The sequence below is a fragment of the Python bivittatus genome, unplaced genomic scaffold (assembly GCF_059951505.1).
Source record: "Python bivittatus isolate LINGU-HERP-01145 unplaced genomic scaffold, Pbiv_v1 ctg000080_np1212, whole genome shotgun sequence".
NCBI classification, from domain to species: domain Eukaryota; kingdom Metazoa; phylum Chordata; class Lepidosauria; order Squamata; family Pythonidae; genus Python; species Python bivittatus.
Window position 1 is genome coordinate 36527616 of NW_028277035.1, and position 14860 is coordinate 36542475.

At 39.3% G+C, this 14860-nt stretch overlaps 1 protein-coding gene across 1 annotated transcript in view; it reads left to right on the forward strand.

The window, feature by feature from the left end:
- SLC6A7 (solute carrier family 6 member 7) overlaps positions 1-14371 on the forward strand; it is a 36054-nt gene extending 21683 nt beyond the window's left edge. The window contains exons 7-14 of the mRNA XM_088134677.1: positions 590-693; positions 1749-1873; positions 3776-3888; positions 3984-4115; positions 4662-4761; positions 5224-5324; positions 6275-6445; positions 11628-14371. Of these exons, the coding sequence (XP_087990803.1) occupies positions 590-693; positions 1749-1873; positions 3776-3888; positions 3984-4115; positions 4662-4761; positions 5224-5324; positions 6275-6445; positions 11628-11840 (1059 nt within the window). The 3' untranslated portion in view covers positions 11841-14371. The remainder of the gene's footprint in view (positions 1-589; positions 694-1748; positions 1874-3775; positions 3889-3983; positions 4116-4661; positions 4762-5223; positions 5325-6274; positions 6446-11627) is intronic.
- Positions 14372-14860: the final 489 nt, after the last annotated feature.

Here is a 14860-nt window from a genome sequence, read left to right on the forward strand (position 1 = left end):
AATGGCATTTCTGTAGTGCTGCCAAGAAAACCGCATGCACCAGGCACTGAACAAGGCATCCTTAACATTTTTCAAAGTTCTTCATTTAAGGTCTCAAAGCCTATATATGATCCTGAAATATATTTGAGTGGGCCCATCCACACAAAGGGCATTGTTGCACAAAGGAGAAAGTACGAATAATTTTTCATATTTCTTTACTATATGCCAAGTAGCATTTTATGTCTCCCATATACGATGAGCACTTATGGCAGGGAAGACATACGTTGCACATTTCCAAATTCATTTAGGAACAACTTCAGGTAGTGATGGATGGCGATGTTTTGGTAACATTTTTCTTTAGAATTTTATCACAATAAAAGTTATGCCTGAAAAACATTGTGCAAGGAAAGCCCAGCACACTCTTTCTAGTGAGCACCAGACATTCCCTGCACAAAACATTCAATTGCATCCTTTTTGAGTTACTTTTATATCCATGCTGTTGAAAAAGATATCTTGCACATGGTTGTGGGTAAAAGCTGTAGTATCCAATACTGTTTGCTTGCTTGTTTATTGAAATGATTTAACTTCTTGTTTTCCACTTCCAATGCAGGTGTGGATTGAAGCAGCTTTGCAGATCTTCTACTCTCTTGGGGTAGGATTTGGGGGACTTCTGACCTTTGCATCATATAATACCTTCCACCAGAATATTTACAGGTATATATTTTCAATTTGTATGTAATGGAGATGGAATGCACTGAGAGAGAATTATTGTTTTCTGTGCTTTAAAGAGAATCATGGATGGGGTAATAGGCAGAGAAATGGCAATTACGGATATACAGCTAGGGTTATAAAATGGAAAGAAAGGGAGAAAGGAAGGGGGAAAGGATTCATTGGCTCTGAAGACACGGCTCTGTGCTGTGCCTGGGGCCTGGCAATGGTGGGGAACTTTTACAATGGCTGTGTTGAGTTGATGTAAGGATGCATTCTGCTGCTGATCCTTATTTTTTGTTTTAAATTGATTATGGATGGTTTTTATATATTTGTATATTGGTTTTTAACTTGTTTTTATTGGATTATGTTTTACTTGTTGCGAGCTGCCCAGAGTTGCTTAGATGAGATGGGCACCCATACAAATCAAATAAATGGTAACAATAACAACAGCAATAACAAATTCTCTCTAGCATCCTGCAGAAATTCAGCAAAAACCCAGTTTGTATTCATACAGTATACCTTCTTAGTCTAGTTCTCTTTTGCAATGTCAGGTGGGTAACAAAAAGATATTTGGCATTATGTTCCTGTCTGTTATGATCTCTTTGTCTCCACTAATTCTCAAATTTGTGAGAATTCTTACATCCACTGCTTTTTCATACTGAAACATCTAGCAATGGTGCATTTCTTAAGATCTCCAGATTTCCATGTGCCAGGGCACACTGTGTTTCTTGTTTCCATGCTAGTCTGCATAACATTGCTTTCCCCAAAAGGGAATAGTGTGAAGTGGACATATATGGATGTTCTAATATTCTTTTAATATGGGGGTGGGTAAAATGTGACCCTCCAGATCTTTATTGGGTCATGGTTGCTAATACATCTCATCAGTGGCCATATTAGATAGGGCTGATAGGAGTTGGAGTTCAACATCTGGCAGGTGGATATACTCTATCTTTGCATTAATAACAGGCAAGCATGTTCTTCATTACCTTATATCTCCTTAGACATTCTATAATGTCTGAGATCAAATGATTGAGCTCCTGTATTTTTTTGTTCTGTAGGGATACATTTATAGTCACCGTGGGCAATGCTGTTACCAGCATTTTGGCTGGCTTTGCCATCTTTTCTGTTTTGGGCTACATGTCCCAAGAACTTGATGTTCCTGTTCAGGAAGTTGCCAAAGCAGGTAAAACCTAAACATTCCTTCCATCCTCTTTTTTACAAGTATGTATGTGTGTATGGGTTAGAATGTCTAAGTGTTAGACTGCTAGAGAATAAGTGCTGCAGTGACGGAGGAAAATTTATCCTACTAAGTGCCAAATTCCAGATAAAAACAAGAAGAGACAATCGGATATATCTAAATAAGCAATGTAAAGAAATTGAGGAAGAAAAAAAAATTGAATGGAAAGGACAAGAGATTTAAGAAAGCTAAAAGAATCAAATGACACTTTTACACAAACATGGGTACAATAAAAATCAAGATCTAATGAGAAAGTTGATATAAAGGAGAAATGGTACAAATAGAAGAACTGTACAAGGATGACTCCCAGATCATTGATATATACAAAAGTATGATCACTGAGCTAAAGCCAGACATTTTGGAAAGGGAAATTAGATTTATTTCTTTATTACATGTATATTCTCCCTTTCATTCAGGAGGTTAAGGTGGTGCGTGTAGCATTTGCTCCTCCTATTTTTCCCCATCACAACCACCTGGTGAAATAGGTTGGCTGAGAGAAAGTGACTAGCCCAGCATCTCCCAGTAAGCTTCCATGGTTGAGAGTTAGAACTGGAATTTCCCCACTCCTAGGCTACGTCTATGCAACTGCTTCATTGTGCTCTCCTCCCATCCTGGAATCAGTAGGAAACTGTGGCATCCTAAATTTTGCTGCCCTCACAGTGTGCCCTTATTGCACACCTGGAGCAGGTCTGTGCTGTGCTGCTTTGTGTCCAGCAGGAGAGTGCAAACATTCCCAAGAACTTGAGGTTCATTTGGCTGAAATTCCAGCCCTGCCAACCCTGGCCACCATTTGAACAGCCTCCTCCAACTGGCTAAAGTTTAAGCGTTTTGGACACATAATGTGGAAGAAGAGTATTTGGAGGAGATGTTGATGCTTGGAAAGATTAAAGGCAGTAGAATAAGCAGATAACAGAAGACAAAGAAGAACTGAACAAAATTATTGATAGCGTCTCCAAGCTAATCACATGAGCCATAGGCAAAGAAGAGATTTATTTTCTTGTTTGTGCATCGCTCTGTGATAAAATGAAAATATAATGGGATCAACAATAAAAGGTTTTAAATCTCATTAGCATTGTAATCAAGAAATTGGCTATCACTAACCACATCTGTACTTTTGCCAAGAAAAATGTATGAATGTGTCCAGCAGGAGTTAGCTAGCATTAACTGATCAATCTAGGGAAGAATTAAAATGGAAGTTATGAAACACATTTTCTGACTGATTACATGTGGACTATAATTCTTTACCCACATGAACTTCAGAAGAGTCCCAGTCCCACCCCATTCACATTGCAAAAGGGGCAACTGAAAACACTCAGCTACCTAAGGAACAGAGCCAGTTTTGTGTAGTGGCTAAGGCATCTGGCTAGAAACCAGGAGAGCGTGAACTTTTGTTCTGCTTTAGGCACAAAGCCAGCTGGGTGACCTTGGGCCAATCCCTCTCTCTCAGCCCTAGGAAGCAGGCAATGGCAAACCACTTCCAAAAATGCTGCCAAGAAAACTGCTAGGACTACTCTATGCAGTCACCAGGAGTCAACAATGAAAAAAGAAAACCAACTATGGAAAAGAAAAAAAACCCCAACTATAAATGCCTTTATCTCTAAATCATGCCCAGCCAAGTTCTTTGCATACGAGGCCAATAAATGAATGAATGAAAAGAAATCACACATTTGCAGTTCCCCACATCCAGCAATCAAAATGCAGTTTGTGTGACAGTGTGAGCAAGCAGTTTCAGTGAGAGCTATAATCTCCCTTGTTCAGTGACCTGATTTTGATATTCATGAAATCCAGCTCTAATAATGTCTCCTTGACTGCACTCGTAATCCTTCTCATTCTTGGCCTGTCTTCTAGGTCCAGGGCTGGCGTTTGTAGTGTATCCTCAAGCCATGACAATGCTTCCTCTTTCTCCTTTCTGGTCTTTCCTCTTTTTCTTCATGCTGTTGACTCTTGGCCTGGACAGTCAGGTAAGGGCGAGGCTTGCTGAGAGAATAGGCTTCAGCTGTGTACCTTCAAATGAATGGACCTTACAGTTGATGCGATCACATACTTTTGTCTTCAGTTTGCCTTTCTAGAGACCATTGTTACTGCAGTGACCGATGAGTTCCCATATTACCTGCGACCAAAGAAGGCTTTTTTCTCGGGCATCGTTTGTGTTGCAATGTTTCTAATGGGGCTCATTCTCACAACGGAGGTAAGCAAAGTGGATTGGCAGAGGTCGCACCGGCTGGAGCTTTCAGCTAAGCATCTAGGCGAGTACTTACAAGGACAACCTATACTGAATTAGGATAAAGGGGCAAAAAGGCAAAGAATAAAGAGGAGTTCAGATATTATCTAGTAAACTATGTGACAAGTACAAGAGAAGATCAGCAAAGCAGAACATGTGGCTTATCCTTCTACCCAACCAAATAGGCTAATTTCTATTAACAGTTAATTGCAGCTACTTAAAGCTCAACATTCAAAATCTGAGCAGTGTCTTATCCGTTTCTTAGGATGATGTCCTTAGCCTTTTAGCATATTATAGTATTTATTCCTTTTGAATATTTAGGTAATGAAACCTAGCCTATAGTTATAATATTTTGGCCCAAACCGCTTTATTCAGAAACCAAAGTAGTATTCCATTAAATATATTTTTAAATTGTTCTGCTCTAATAAGATGGAGTTGGTGGCTTATACATTCAAATAAATAAATAAATATTTGGGGGATAGACTTTGGATGTTTCTGGCTTTTTCTCTGCAGGGTGGAATGTACTGGCTGGTGCTGCTGGATGACTACAGTGCTGGGTTTGGGCTCATGGTGGTGGTCATTACTACCTGCCTGGTAGTGACACGTGTTTATGGTAAGACATTTTTGGAATTGTAGTAAACCCTTTTTTAAAAGTGAAATGGGAAATGCAAAAATGTATGCAGTGTAATTTGTGGAGCAAAGGCTTGGGATTTAGGAAAAAGGTGGCCAAAATCCAGAATAAGTGACCTTTTCTCTAAAGTCACATGAAGCTGATTTAAATACTGCAACAACTTTCACATTATATCCCAGAGATTTACGCTGCTGGATAAATTTTAAAATCTTGTGCGGAAGTTACAGACTGTGTGTCTTGAACAGCAGGAACTTGTGCCTGCTTACCTGGAAGTTAGCCTTACTGTATTCAGTGGGACTTCCTCTCAGGTTACAATCTCATGCATGCTCTCCTGCGGGAAAGTCTCACTGAACATTGTAAAACTTTTGAATAAACATACATAGAGTTGAACAGTTCATCAGTTAGTTTCATTCAGATGATATACTTTCCCACTGTTTCCCATAGGCATGAGAAGATTTTGCTGTGATATTCACATGATGCTGGGTTTCAAACCAGGGATATACTTTAGGGCCTGCTGGTTGTTCCTGTCTCCAGTAACAATGATGGTAACTATGGTATTTCTGAAGCATTTTTCCTGCTAGCTCTTCCTATTGACCCCACGTCTGCCACCCAGGGATTCTTTTTATCCTTGCTGCATTGCTGTGCTCCCAGCTCAGCAGGGTTGGGTCACAGGCACTTCTGGATTTAGAAGCAATGAACACACTTAAGTTTGAGTACTTAAGGCTTTATTCCATGGCAGTATGAGGAAAGAACACAATATAAGATAACAATCAAGGAATATCCAAGAATACTGGAAGGACTAAGGAAAAGAAAGAATGTCCTTGCACCCTTTCTGCCAGTCAAGGGACTCCAAAGAGATGAAGGCAAGCAGACCCCTTCATAGCTAGCAAATATGCAGCACCCTCCTGGTTAGGTCTGCATCAAAGTCCCATCTCATGGGGGTTTCTGAGCAGCTTATATGGGCTCTAAACCATAATTAATCACCCCTGTTTTCAGTGGCCTCATCTCACTTGATCTTGCCAAGGACAAGGAGGAAAAGTTTATCTTATCTTGTTCTTGGAATGCTTTGCCTATTCCCACCAAGGAGGAGTATTTGTTTATACAAGGTGGTGATGAGACCATCCCAAGGTTTTCTGCTGAAGCTGAGAAAGTTCATTTCACTCTGCACAGGTGTTCCATACCAATGACAAACAAAACAAGGGATAATCCTTTAGTGACTAAAATAAATACTTACTTAATTCTGCATTAATCCTCAACGATTTATATACCCACATTACATGGGACTATAAAATTCTATGTACCTAAGGAAAAAAGAGTCCATCCCAGTATCTCCTTGCTGATCTTTCACAGTGCCACTATACTAGCCCTATGGGATTAATATTGCATCTGTTGAGCAGTATGATATATACCTAATTAACTTGTAACATTTAAGTTTGAAATGAAATGCAAACTGCTAGGGCAGATTGGTTCTCTGATGTCTGATGTTCTATTTCAGGCCCTGCTTGTGTACAGCATTATCAAGTACCAGCCTTCAAAGTACAATGGCACTTACTGCTTTCCATTTTGGGCTGAGGCTCTGGGCATCCTAATGGGGATCTTCTCATGCCTGATGATCCCCATGGGGATGGTGTTTGCTGTGCTCCGAGAAGAAGGGACGCTCTGGCAAGTAAGTAACAAGAAGAAAACCCTCCAACCCAATACAAGGTGGGGGGGGGGGGGATAACCCGGCCTAACCCTGTTGGGTTAAAATAAATGGAGCAGTTATGCAAAGGAGAAGGGGGAATCTGGGAAAATTCTCATATTTCTAAACAAAACTATTGCAGGACTTGCGCTATAGTTTAATGGATTTCGTTCCTTAGCAAACTAAGAAATTATGTCCCCAGTTTTCATCAATAGAGGCTTTGCAAAGACAGGCCCAAAGAAGAAGATCAGAGCTATTTGCAAGCCTGGGGTTGCAGGTTGCCCGTCTCTGCTCTGCTTTTCATCATTTTACTGTCTGACTACCCTACTAGAACATTATTTTCTGCATTTTCTCATCTAGCCAGTCCTAATGCCCATGTGATGTGATGTGGTTTTATGGCCTTTTTATTTGTTTTCTTCTGGCAGCAGGAATAAAAAACAGTAACAATAGTTTTGCATTGTTAAGGCACAAATCATATTTCATGGACCAGGGTACAAAGGTGTGGTTACAGTACAGAGATGAAGTGTGAAAGGAAAACAATAATTATACATACCAGAAAATCTGAGTGCACAAAGGGGCAGTTAGCCACAGCCACATATATTTCCTATATTTCATTTTTACATCTTGACCTCAGTTATGTGCAGTGATATATGAACACCCTTGATAAGACTCAGCACTGTCTTCTTCTCCCCTTGTTGTAATAAGGGAAAAAGTGGCATTTTCATTTTGGTGGTTGACGAAAACAGCATTATGACTGAAGCCAATTAGTATTAACTGTGGTTTAATGAAATACCAACTTCTTGGTGTATAAACCATGGTTAAAGTTGAGCACAATTTAGGGATCAGGCATATCAATAACTCTGGCTAACTGAAAACAAAACTGAAAGCTTTTGAACTTACAGCTGGGCAGAAATGCCCAATACTCCTCCAGATTTCTTCACGCAATACAAGTCTGAACTTTAGCATTACATCTGAAGGTCATTAGGAACTCATACAGTACTGTGATCAGATAAAGAGCTCTGCCACATCACCAGCCTTACCACCTGCAATGCTTTTGCCCACTTGAAGGCCAATCCACCATTCTTCCCCTTTGTCCTACTTGTCTACAAGTCCGAAAGGCTTTCAGCATGGTGTCCTCTGTATGTTATGGCTCTGGAACTCTCAAACAGCACCTTCAACCAATTACTGCTCAGCCAACCAAGCCCATAACTAAGCCCAGAGAAGGCCGGTCAGTGAATGTTCACTCTCCTTGCTCCAAATCAATTGCTGAGTGCATTGCCCTGAAGCTTCCAGTGTTCTATGATTTAAAAAAATAACCCTGTCTCCTTCCTTCACAAAAACAGAAGCAAATGTTTCTTCTTTCTGTCTTCAAAACACCCAAAGTCCATACATTTGGTAACAGGCCTTTGTGAGCGTTGGTCTCTCTGTTGGCGTGGACAATATTTTCCCCTCCTCCTGCCCCCCATGATAGGCTGCTAAGAAGGCACTTGCAAGGGAGGACTGATTTTGGAAAAAACCAGCAGAGGCACTGAGAATATCCTTAGTCTCTCTCTTGCACTAGATCAGCCTTGAAGACAAGGTGTGTGGCAGCAGCATGGCAGGCTGTCTCTCCAGTGTGACAACAATGCTTTCAAGCTCTAGACCAAGGTTTCTCAAGTTTGGCAACTTTAACCTGTGTGAACTTCAACTCCTAGAATCCCCTAGCCAGGCTGGCTGGGGAATTCTTGGAGCTGAAATCTACACATCTCAAAGTTGCCAAGTTTGAGAAACACTGTTCTAGATGAAGTCACTGGGATATAAATTCTACCCAGCTCTGAAAAGAGGGAGAAAAGCAAGGGCCAATTTTCTAAATAATGAATCAGTTTTTGAGATGCTTGCAACACATTAGAGGTTTGCAATTGACACAGTTCATTCAGCAGGGGCAAGTAAGTAAAAAGATTAATACATTACCATTGAAACGTTGATGATTTTTCTTAATATTTAGGCAAATACAAAATAATATTTTTCTAGCATCTCATTTAATATGTAGGGATGCCAACCAGCCAAAGCTAGAAATTTTATCCCTGGGCCTGCAAAGCTAGAAATTTCATCTCTTAATCTGTTGCTGGCTAATACATATTTAAAACAAGGGGACCTTTCTGTTGCTTTTCATATTTCCTAAAAAAATGATTTATTGTTATTAAGATGCTTTAAGTTATAAGCCCTGTGTGCATCTGCTCTGTGCACCTAAGGCAATCTGACCTTTAAAATTTTGTTTCCAGCCCAAATATATTTTATTCACTCTTGTCATGAGAATTTTAGGCAGAGGGACAGTATTTCAATGTTGAGTGCACAATTTTATAAATGCAAAATCTCAGGTTCAATCCCTAGCAATTTCCATTTCAAAAAGGAAGAAAAAGAGGGAATGTGATGAGCAAAAAGCTTTCTCTGCTTGAGAACCTGTAATGTTGCCGTTAATCCAAGAAGCCACTTATGGGCTGTAAACTGATATTAAGGCAGCTTCCTATGAGCCTTTGGTCTTTCTGATTGTGTATGAGTTTTTAACCAACAGAAGTTGCCTCCTTTCATAAATAAAAGGCGCTGCGTGCATGCACAGAGACACTTGGTCCTTAAAAAGAACCTTTCAGAGGCACTCAGGTCAAGGTGCCAGCACTGGAACTATAAGAGGTCTTTTGACAGAAATTTAAATTAGGAAAAAAAATGGATCTCCAAGTTCCTAATCTGCCCACCTAAGTGATTACCCTATTTTCCATGGAGCCCTTTTGCTTCTGACTTCATAGGCCCTGATGTTAATCATCAATTTCATTTTTATTTTCTCTCTGAGACACTCCCAAGGTTTTATAGCTCCAGGGATACATTTCCTCTAGACAATTCTTTGTAAACTTTGCCCCAGTTAGAAAAGTTCTCTCTTTATATTCAGTTTATGTTATTATATTAATAAGATCATTTTTAAGAGCAGGCTATTATACTGAAGCAGAAGGTGTCCTCTACTGGTATATATGTACATTGCAAAGTGATTATCTGTAGAAAATAAACAGAGTCCAGCACTTCTGCATTACAAGCCAAGATCATATGGTACTGCTAATCATCTCTCTTACATATGTGAGAGTTTTGAGTGTTACAGGGCTTCATATAAACAAATCAGCTTTCTGAAACCTGATGTCCTCCAGTTGGGTTGATCTTCAGATTCCATTTTTTGCCCAACCACCAATTACTAGGTTGTTGTTTTTTATCCGCACTCAGTCATTACCGATTCTGCGGTGACTGCCTGGACGAGTCCTTGCAGTTTTCAAGGCAAGGTGTTTCGGAAGTGGTTTGCCAGTGCCTCCTTCCTAAAGCAGAGCCCAGCTGGCGAGCACAGGAGGCGGGGTTTCTGTTGCTTTGGGTCTTTTTCGGGTGAGCGCAGCTTCTGCGCTACCAGCAACTGCTCCTGACTCCTTTTGCAAGGCGCCGCCAGCATTTTTCCTCTCACCAGAGTGAGAGTACCCATTTATCTACTCACGTAAGTTTTCGAGCTGCTGGGTTGGCAGGAGCTGGGGAGGAAGCAGGAGCTCACTCTGCTGTGCGAAAGCTGGGCTTGAACCGCTGAAGTGTCGACCATTTCTGGCAGGCAACTTTCTGCATCATTAAGCCACTGCGCCACCGCATCCCCAGTAATTACTAGGTTAGGGTGAACTATTGGATTCCTGAACCATTAGAAGGACACCATGGCCCCTCTATACTGCCCTCCCCATCCCAGTTGGGTTTGCAAGCTATTCCCAATAGAGATCAAATCCACCCTGCTTTCTCTCCATATTGATTGCACCATGTGCCATTTACAAGATGCTTTCAGGAACTATAAAATAAGAAGAAAGGATGTGATGGCATATAGCAATAATGGCATCAGCACGCCTAAGCCAACCCAGCAGCTGATGATTGGTCTCTTTGCTGTTGCTGTCTCCATTGTCACTCTCTGGGTGGTCGTGGGAGGTGGGGGTAGGATAGACTTGGTCCTGGGGCAGAATCCTAACTGGATCACTAATATCAGGGCTGATTAATTTTTGTTGTGCAAATCATTGGTTGGATTTCCTTTCCTGATTATTATTCTGGGAAATCTATGTTTTTTCATTTTTCCCTCATGTTATTCTATATAAAAGAAATTTAAAGCTGCAGCTAGTAATGACATTGTAGTTGTCATGGTCTAGAAGTCACATTTAGGACTCATCTTCCACATTTTTACTATAATGGTCAAAACAGTAAGGATGAAAGTTTATATGAATCTTGAGATAATATAAACATTAGGCAGATTACTCATTGGCACATAGCAATTATGTATCATATGTGAGTTTCAAAGTTCCTGAAATAAACATTGTATTATTTTTGCATTGACTGAGAAGAGGAAGCAAATAATTCCTTTGGGCATCTCCAAATATTTTAGGGGGCAAATTTTCATGTTCAGTCAGCAGAACAAACTGAGCTATTATTTACCTTGATGGTCTCTGTTAATATGTTTATGAAGTAAGCTAGAGTGTGAACGGGCAGATGGAAGATAAAGCAAGTAAACAAGGAAGAGGTTATGGGGAAGTGTTATTGGTACCTCACTTGTGCAGGCGTTAGGACATTAGGTCAGGTAATTAGTGGATCTCAAAAAGCATAATTCAGCCTGCAACAAAACTATTAGTTCTTTGTGTTGGAGGGCTTACAGGTCTTGAGAAAGCCTAAAGAGATCCCAAGGCCAAACAGAACTTGAGTGCCATAATGCTTTATGGTTCCAGGAGAAAAAAATGCAGAAATATAACAATTCCATTGTTTGAACAGCCTAATGAAATCATTTCTTATGTAAACAATGGGACAAATATTGTAGATTACTGTATATGGCTTGATTAAAACTAAATCATTAGTGAAGGATTTGTTTAACAGGCAGTTTCTCTTCTATCCATGAACTACTTTAGTTCTAAGTAACTAAAATACTATCTGTGGGCTGGTTTAGATTATCTGGAATCCCATCAAAACCCATAAGGCCTCCTTCTGGGCAACAGTTTTCCATGGTAGTTAGTAATACATGGCAGATTCTGTTAATGCCCATGAACTGCAAAATATTTTCTTTGGGTTCCCATTCGAGCTGCTGGAATTTCACTGGGATGTGCTTATAATGATAACAATACATTATTTGTTTGTTTACCTGCAGAGAATCCAGCAAGCTAGCAGACCAACAATGGATTGGGGTCCTTCTCTGGAGGAGAATAGAACTGGCATGTATGTGGCCACCCTGGCAGGTAGCCCGTCTCCTAAACCTTTGATGGTCCATATGAGAAAATATGGAGGAATAACTAGCTATGAGAACATAGCCTTTCAAATTGATAAAGAGATTGAAGAGGATGAAGAAGAATCTATGATATGAAGACACAGTCTATTCACATCAAGTGATGGAAGGTAAAGAGTCTGTGGGGAATATTCTGCACAACATTGCACTTTGGCACATCAGTCCACTCAGCAGTCTGTTTCCAGATGCAGCCAAAGATTGCCTGTTCAGAATCTTATAGCAGTGCACTCCGCTGAAAATCCCAATGTTGTTGAGGTTTCTGTTCAATGTGACAAGATGTGAAATGAGCTTGTCTTAGTGCTTTAGTGCCTGATACAGGCCACCCATCCATGTTGTCCCTTGCTGCTGTCACCAGTGATGGGTTTCTCAATTCAGGATGAGTATATTGTATGCTAGCTCCTTCTTGTATTGATCCAGCCTATTTTCCTCTAGCCATGTGCTTGTACTTCTTTATCTACAAACGTCATTGTTCTATAGAAACATAGGTTTCTTTATCCAATGGATCAATTCTCACAAATCTTCCATTGTTCTACCTTCTGTGGCTTAGTAAATGGTAATTTTGCATAGTGCCTAAGGAGTTTGAAAGTAGCCTATGAAGTGTATTGCTTCTAGAAAGCCAGAGACCTTGAAAATTTGTATGAATTACTGTACAAGAAAATCTCCAATATCACAATTAATACTAAAATTCCAGACCAAATACTCTGATTTCTAACTCTAAGATAAATTAAAAGATATAGAGGTGTTGTGTGGTGACAGGGCCATCATAAAATTCATTGGATAATATATTCGGTACTGGTGTGGACTTGTAGAAGTTAGAAATAACTAACTTAATCTAGGGCTCTCTCTTCTTTTGAGGATTGACACAGTCCAGGAAAAGAAAATGGAACGGGGAACCAGATTAATACTAAGGAAAGAAATATCTGCACTAGGAAGGTTAGGCTGACTGGAAAATATCTTTCACATGAAGATACATTACAAAATAATAACAACAACAACAACCACAACCAGCAGCACCAACATTTTTACCAATTGTCTGTGAGGTGCCCAGACATGCTGACATCTATATATAAAGGGGTTAATTTATATCTTTAGAGTCTCATAAATCATCTCTGAAAGCTGTAGGAATAGGAGCTCAACCTCAAGTATACTATGCACATTCATGCGACGTGTTAACACCAAGAGTTCATACATTCACTATGTATGAAAACTACACTATGTGTGATTATAGAAAGCTACTTTATACTGAGTCTGTCAGGTGGTCTAACTCCATATTATCTGCACTAACTGGCAATAGGTCTTCAGGGTTTCAGAGAACATGGGACTTTTAATATGCAAAAAAGCTTGTGCTCCATCAGTGATTTTTTCCCTGTAAGAAACTGCTTTATAGAATACCATTAAGTCATCATTGTTACCTATACTAAGTTGAATGACCCTACAATGTTTCTGATGCAAGACTTTCCCAGTTCATACCTGGAGATGACAAATTTCTTGCCTACAAAGCATTACCCATATAACTTCTTTTCTTTCTGAGGAATGACAGTATCATAAACTGGAGATAGTTTTAGTTGGCCATATGTATAAAGCTTTATATCGGGGTATAATATAGAAAAGTTATGGTGGGATGGCTGGCTGATTGGATGGATGGACTGACTAATAAAGGAATGGTTGCATGGTACAATATGCTCTTTAGTTCATTACGGAAACTTGTTGGCTGGACTATTTTTCTTAAGATGCTGACATTGGCTTGTGCTGAAACCAGTTTCTAATGGGATGTAAAACTTACACCATTACCTGGAATACATTCATTGCATTGCACATATAGCAGAAGAGAAGATCAAATGTTCTCTTTAGCATTGTTCATGAAGACAGCTAGAATAAAAGACAGCTAGTATGAGATGCTGGTATTGCTAGCACTACCAGTTCTTATGAAATCATTCCTCAAGAAGCATTTTACAGTAAAACCAGGAAATATCTCCTATGAAATCTTAGTTTTAAATATGAGGAACTGCTGTTATTTCATAAAGCAATGAAATCATGCTATCATTTTTACAACTCTGAAAAAATGCCTATCTGAATAATTTTATCAGCAAAAGTGAAACATAGACTGGAGTTTGTCCAGTTGTGATAGTCAAAGGGTTTTCGATACAGGTAGTCATGAAGGAGGAATATTTTTTCCCTAACAGTCCTTTTTCTTATTCTTTCTTAAACCTGGATGAGACGAGCAACAGGTTATCAACAAGTATTAAACCATTACTATGGCAACCATAAATATAGTATTTGTTTTTTGTACGATCATATATTCAAGAAAAGGAGGCTGTTGCTGGACTTAAAAGCCAAAGTCAAAAACAAGTGAGCAAATTTAAGATGTTGCTAAAAACAATTGGTGAAAAATTGAAACAAGATATCTTGGTTCCAGCTGTCTACAGACTGGCCCCAGATCTTTTCTAGCACAAACGCAAATCTTCCTTGGAGGCTTTGTTCCTGACACTGCCAACAACCTTGCATTTAGATTTCTTTGTAAGAAAACTAACAAAGAATGTAGATTTCTGAAAATCTTGACATACTTTTTAACCAGCTCCATTTTAGGTTTTGAAAATAGATAAATGAATGGCGAGATAGTTTGGTTTATTCTCATCTGATATTTCTAAAATTCACTCTGGTCTTCCTCGCTGTATGGGTGTTCATAGCTGATTGTGCATCAAATCTCATTATCATTGAACTAAAGGAGGTTCAAGCACCTCCTTTTAAAAAGCTATTCTATGAAGGCTGCTTGGCATTTGTAAAACTGTATAATATTTTATATTAAAATAAAGTAGAATCAATTCTCTATCATGGGTGTAGGGAATTCAGAGCAATATGCCTATTACCAGTCTCTCTGTATCTTCTGAATTCCATAACACACTTATAGAAATTGTGTATGTTCTACTTAAAGCATTTTGAATCTCTTTTTTCATTGCTGGGGAATATAAGAGATACTGAAATTCAGTATTAAATATGTTTATATGAGATTTTCAAATTAATTGCTATTGTGGTGGTAGAAAGACAGATTTATAACCATATTTCAATCTTCCTGATCTTGGGTCATCTATGAAAACTTG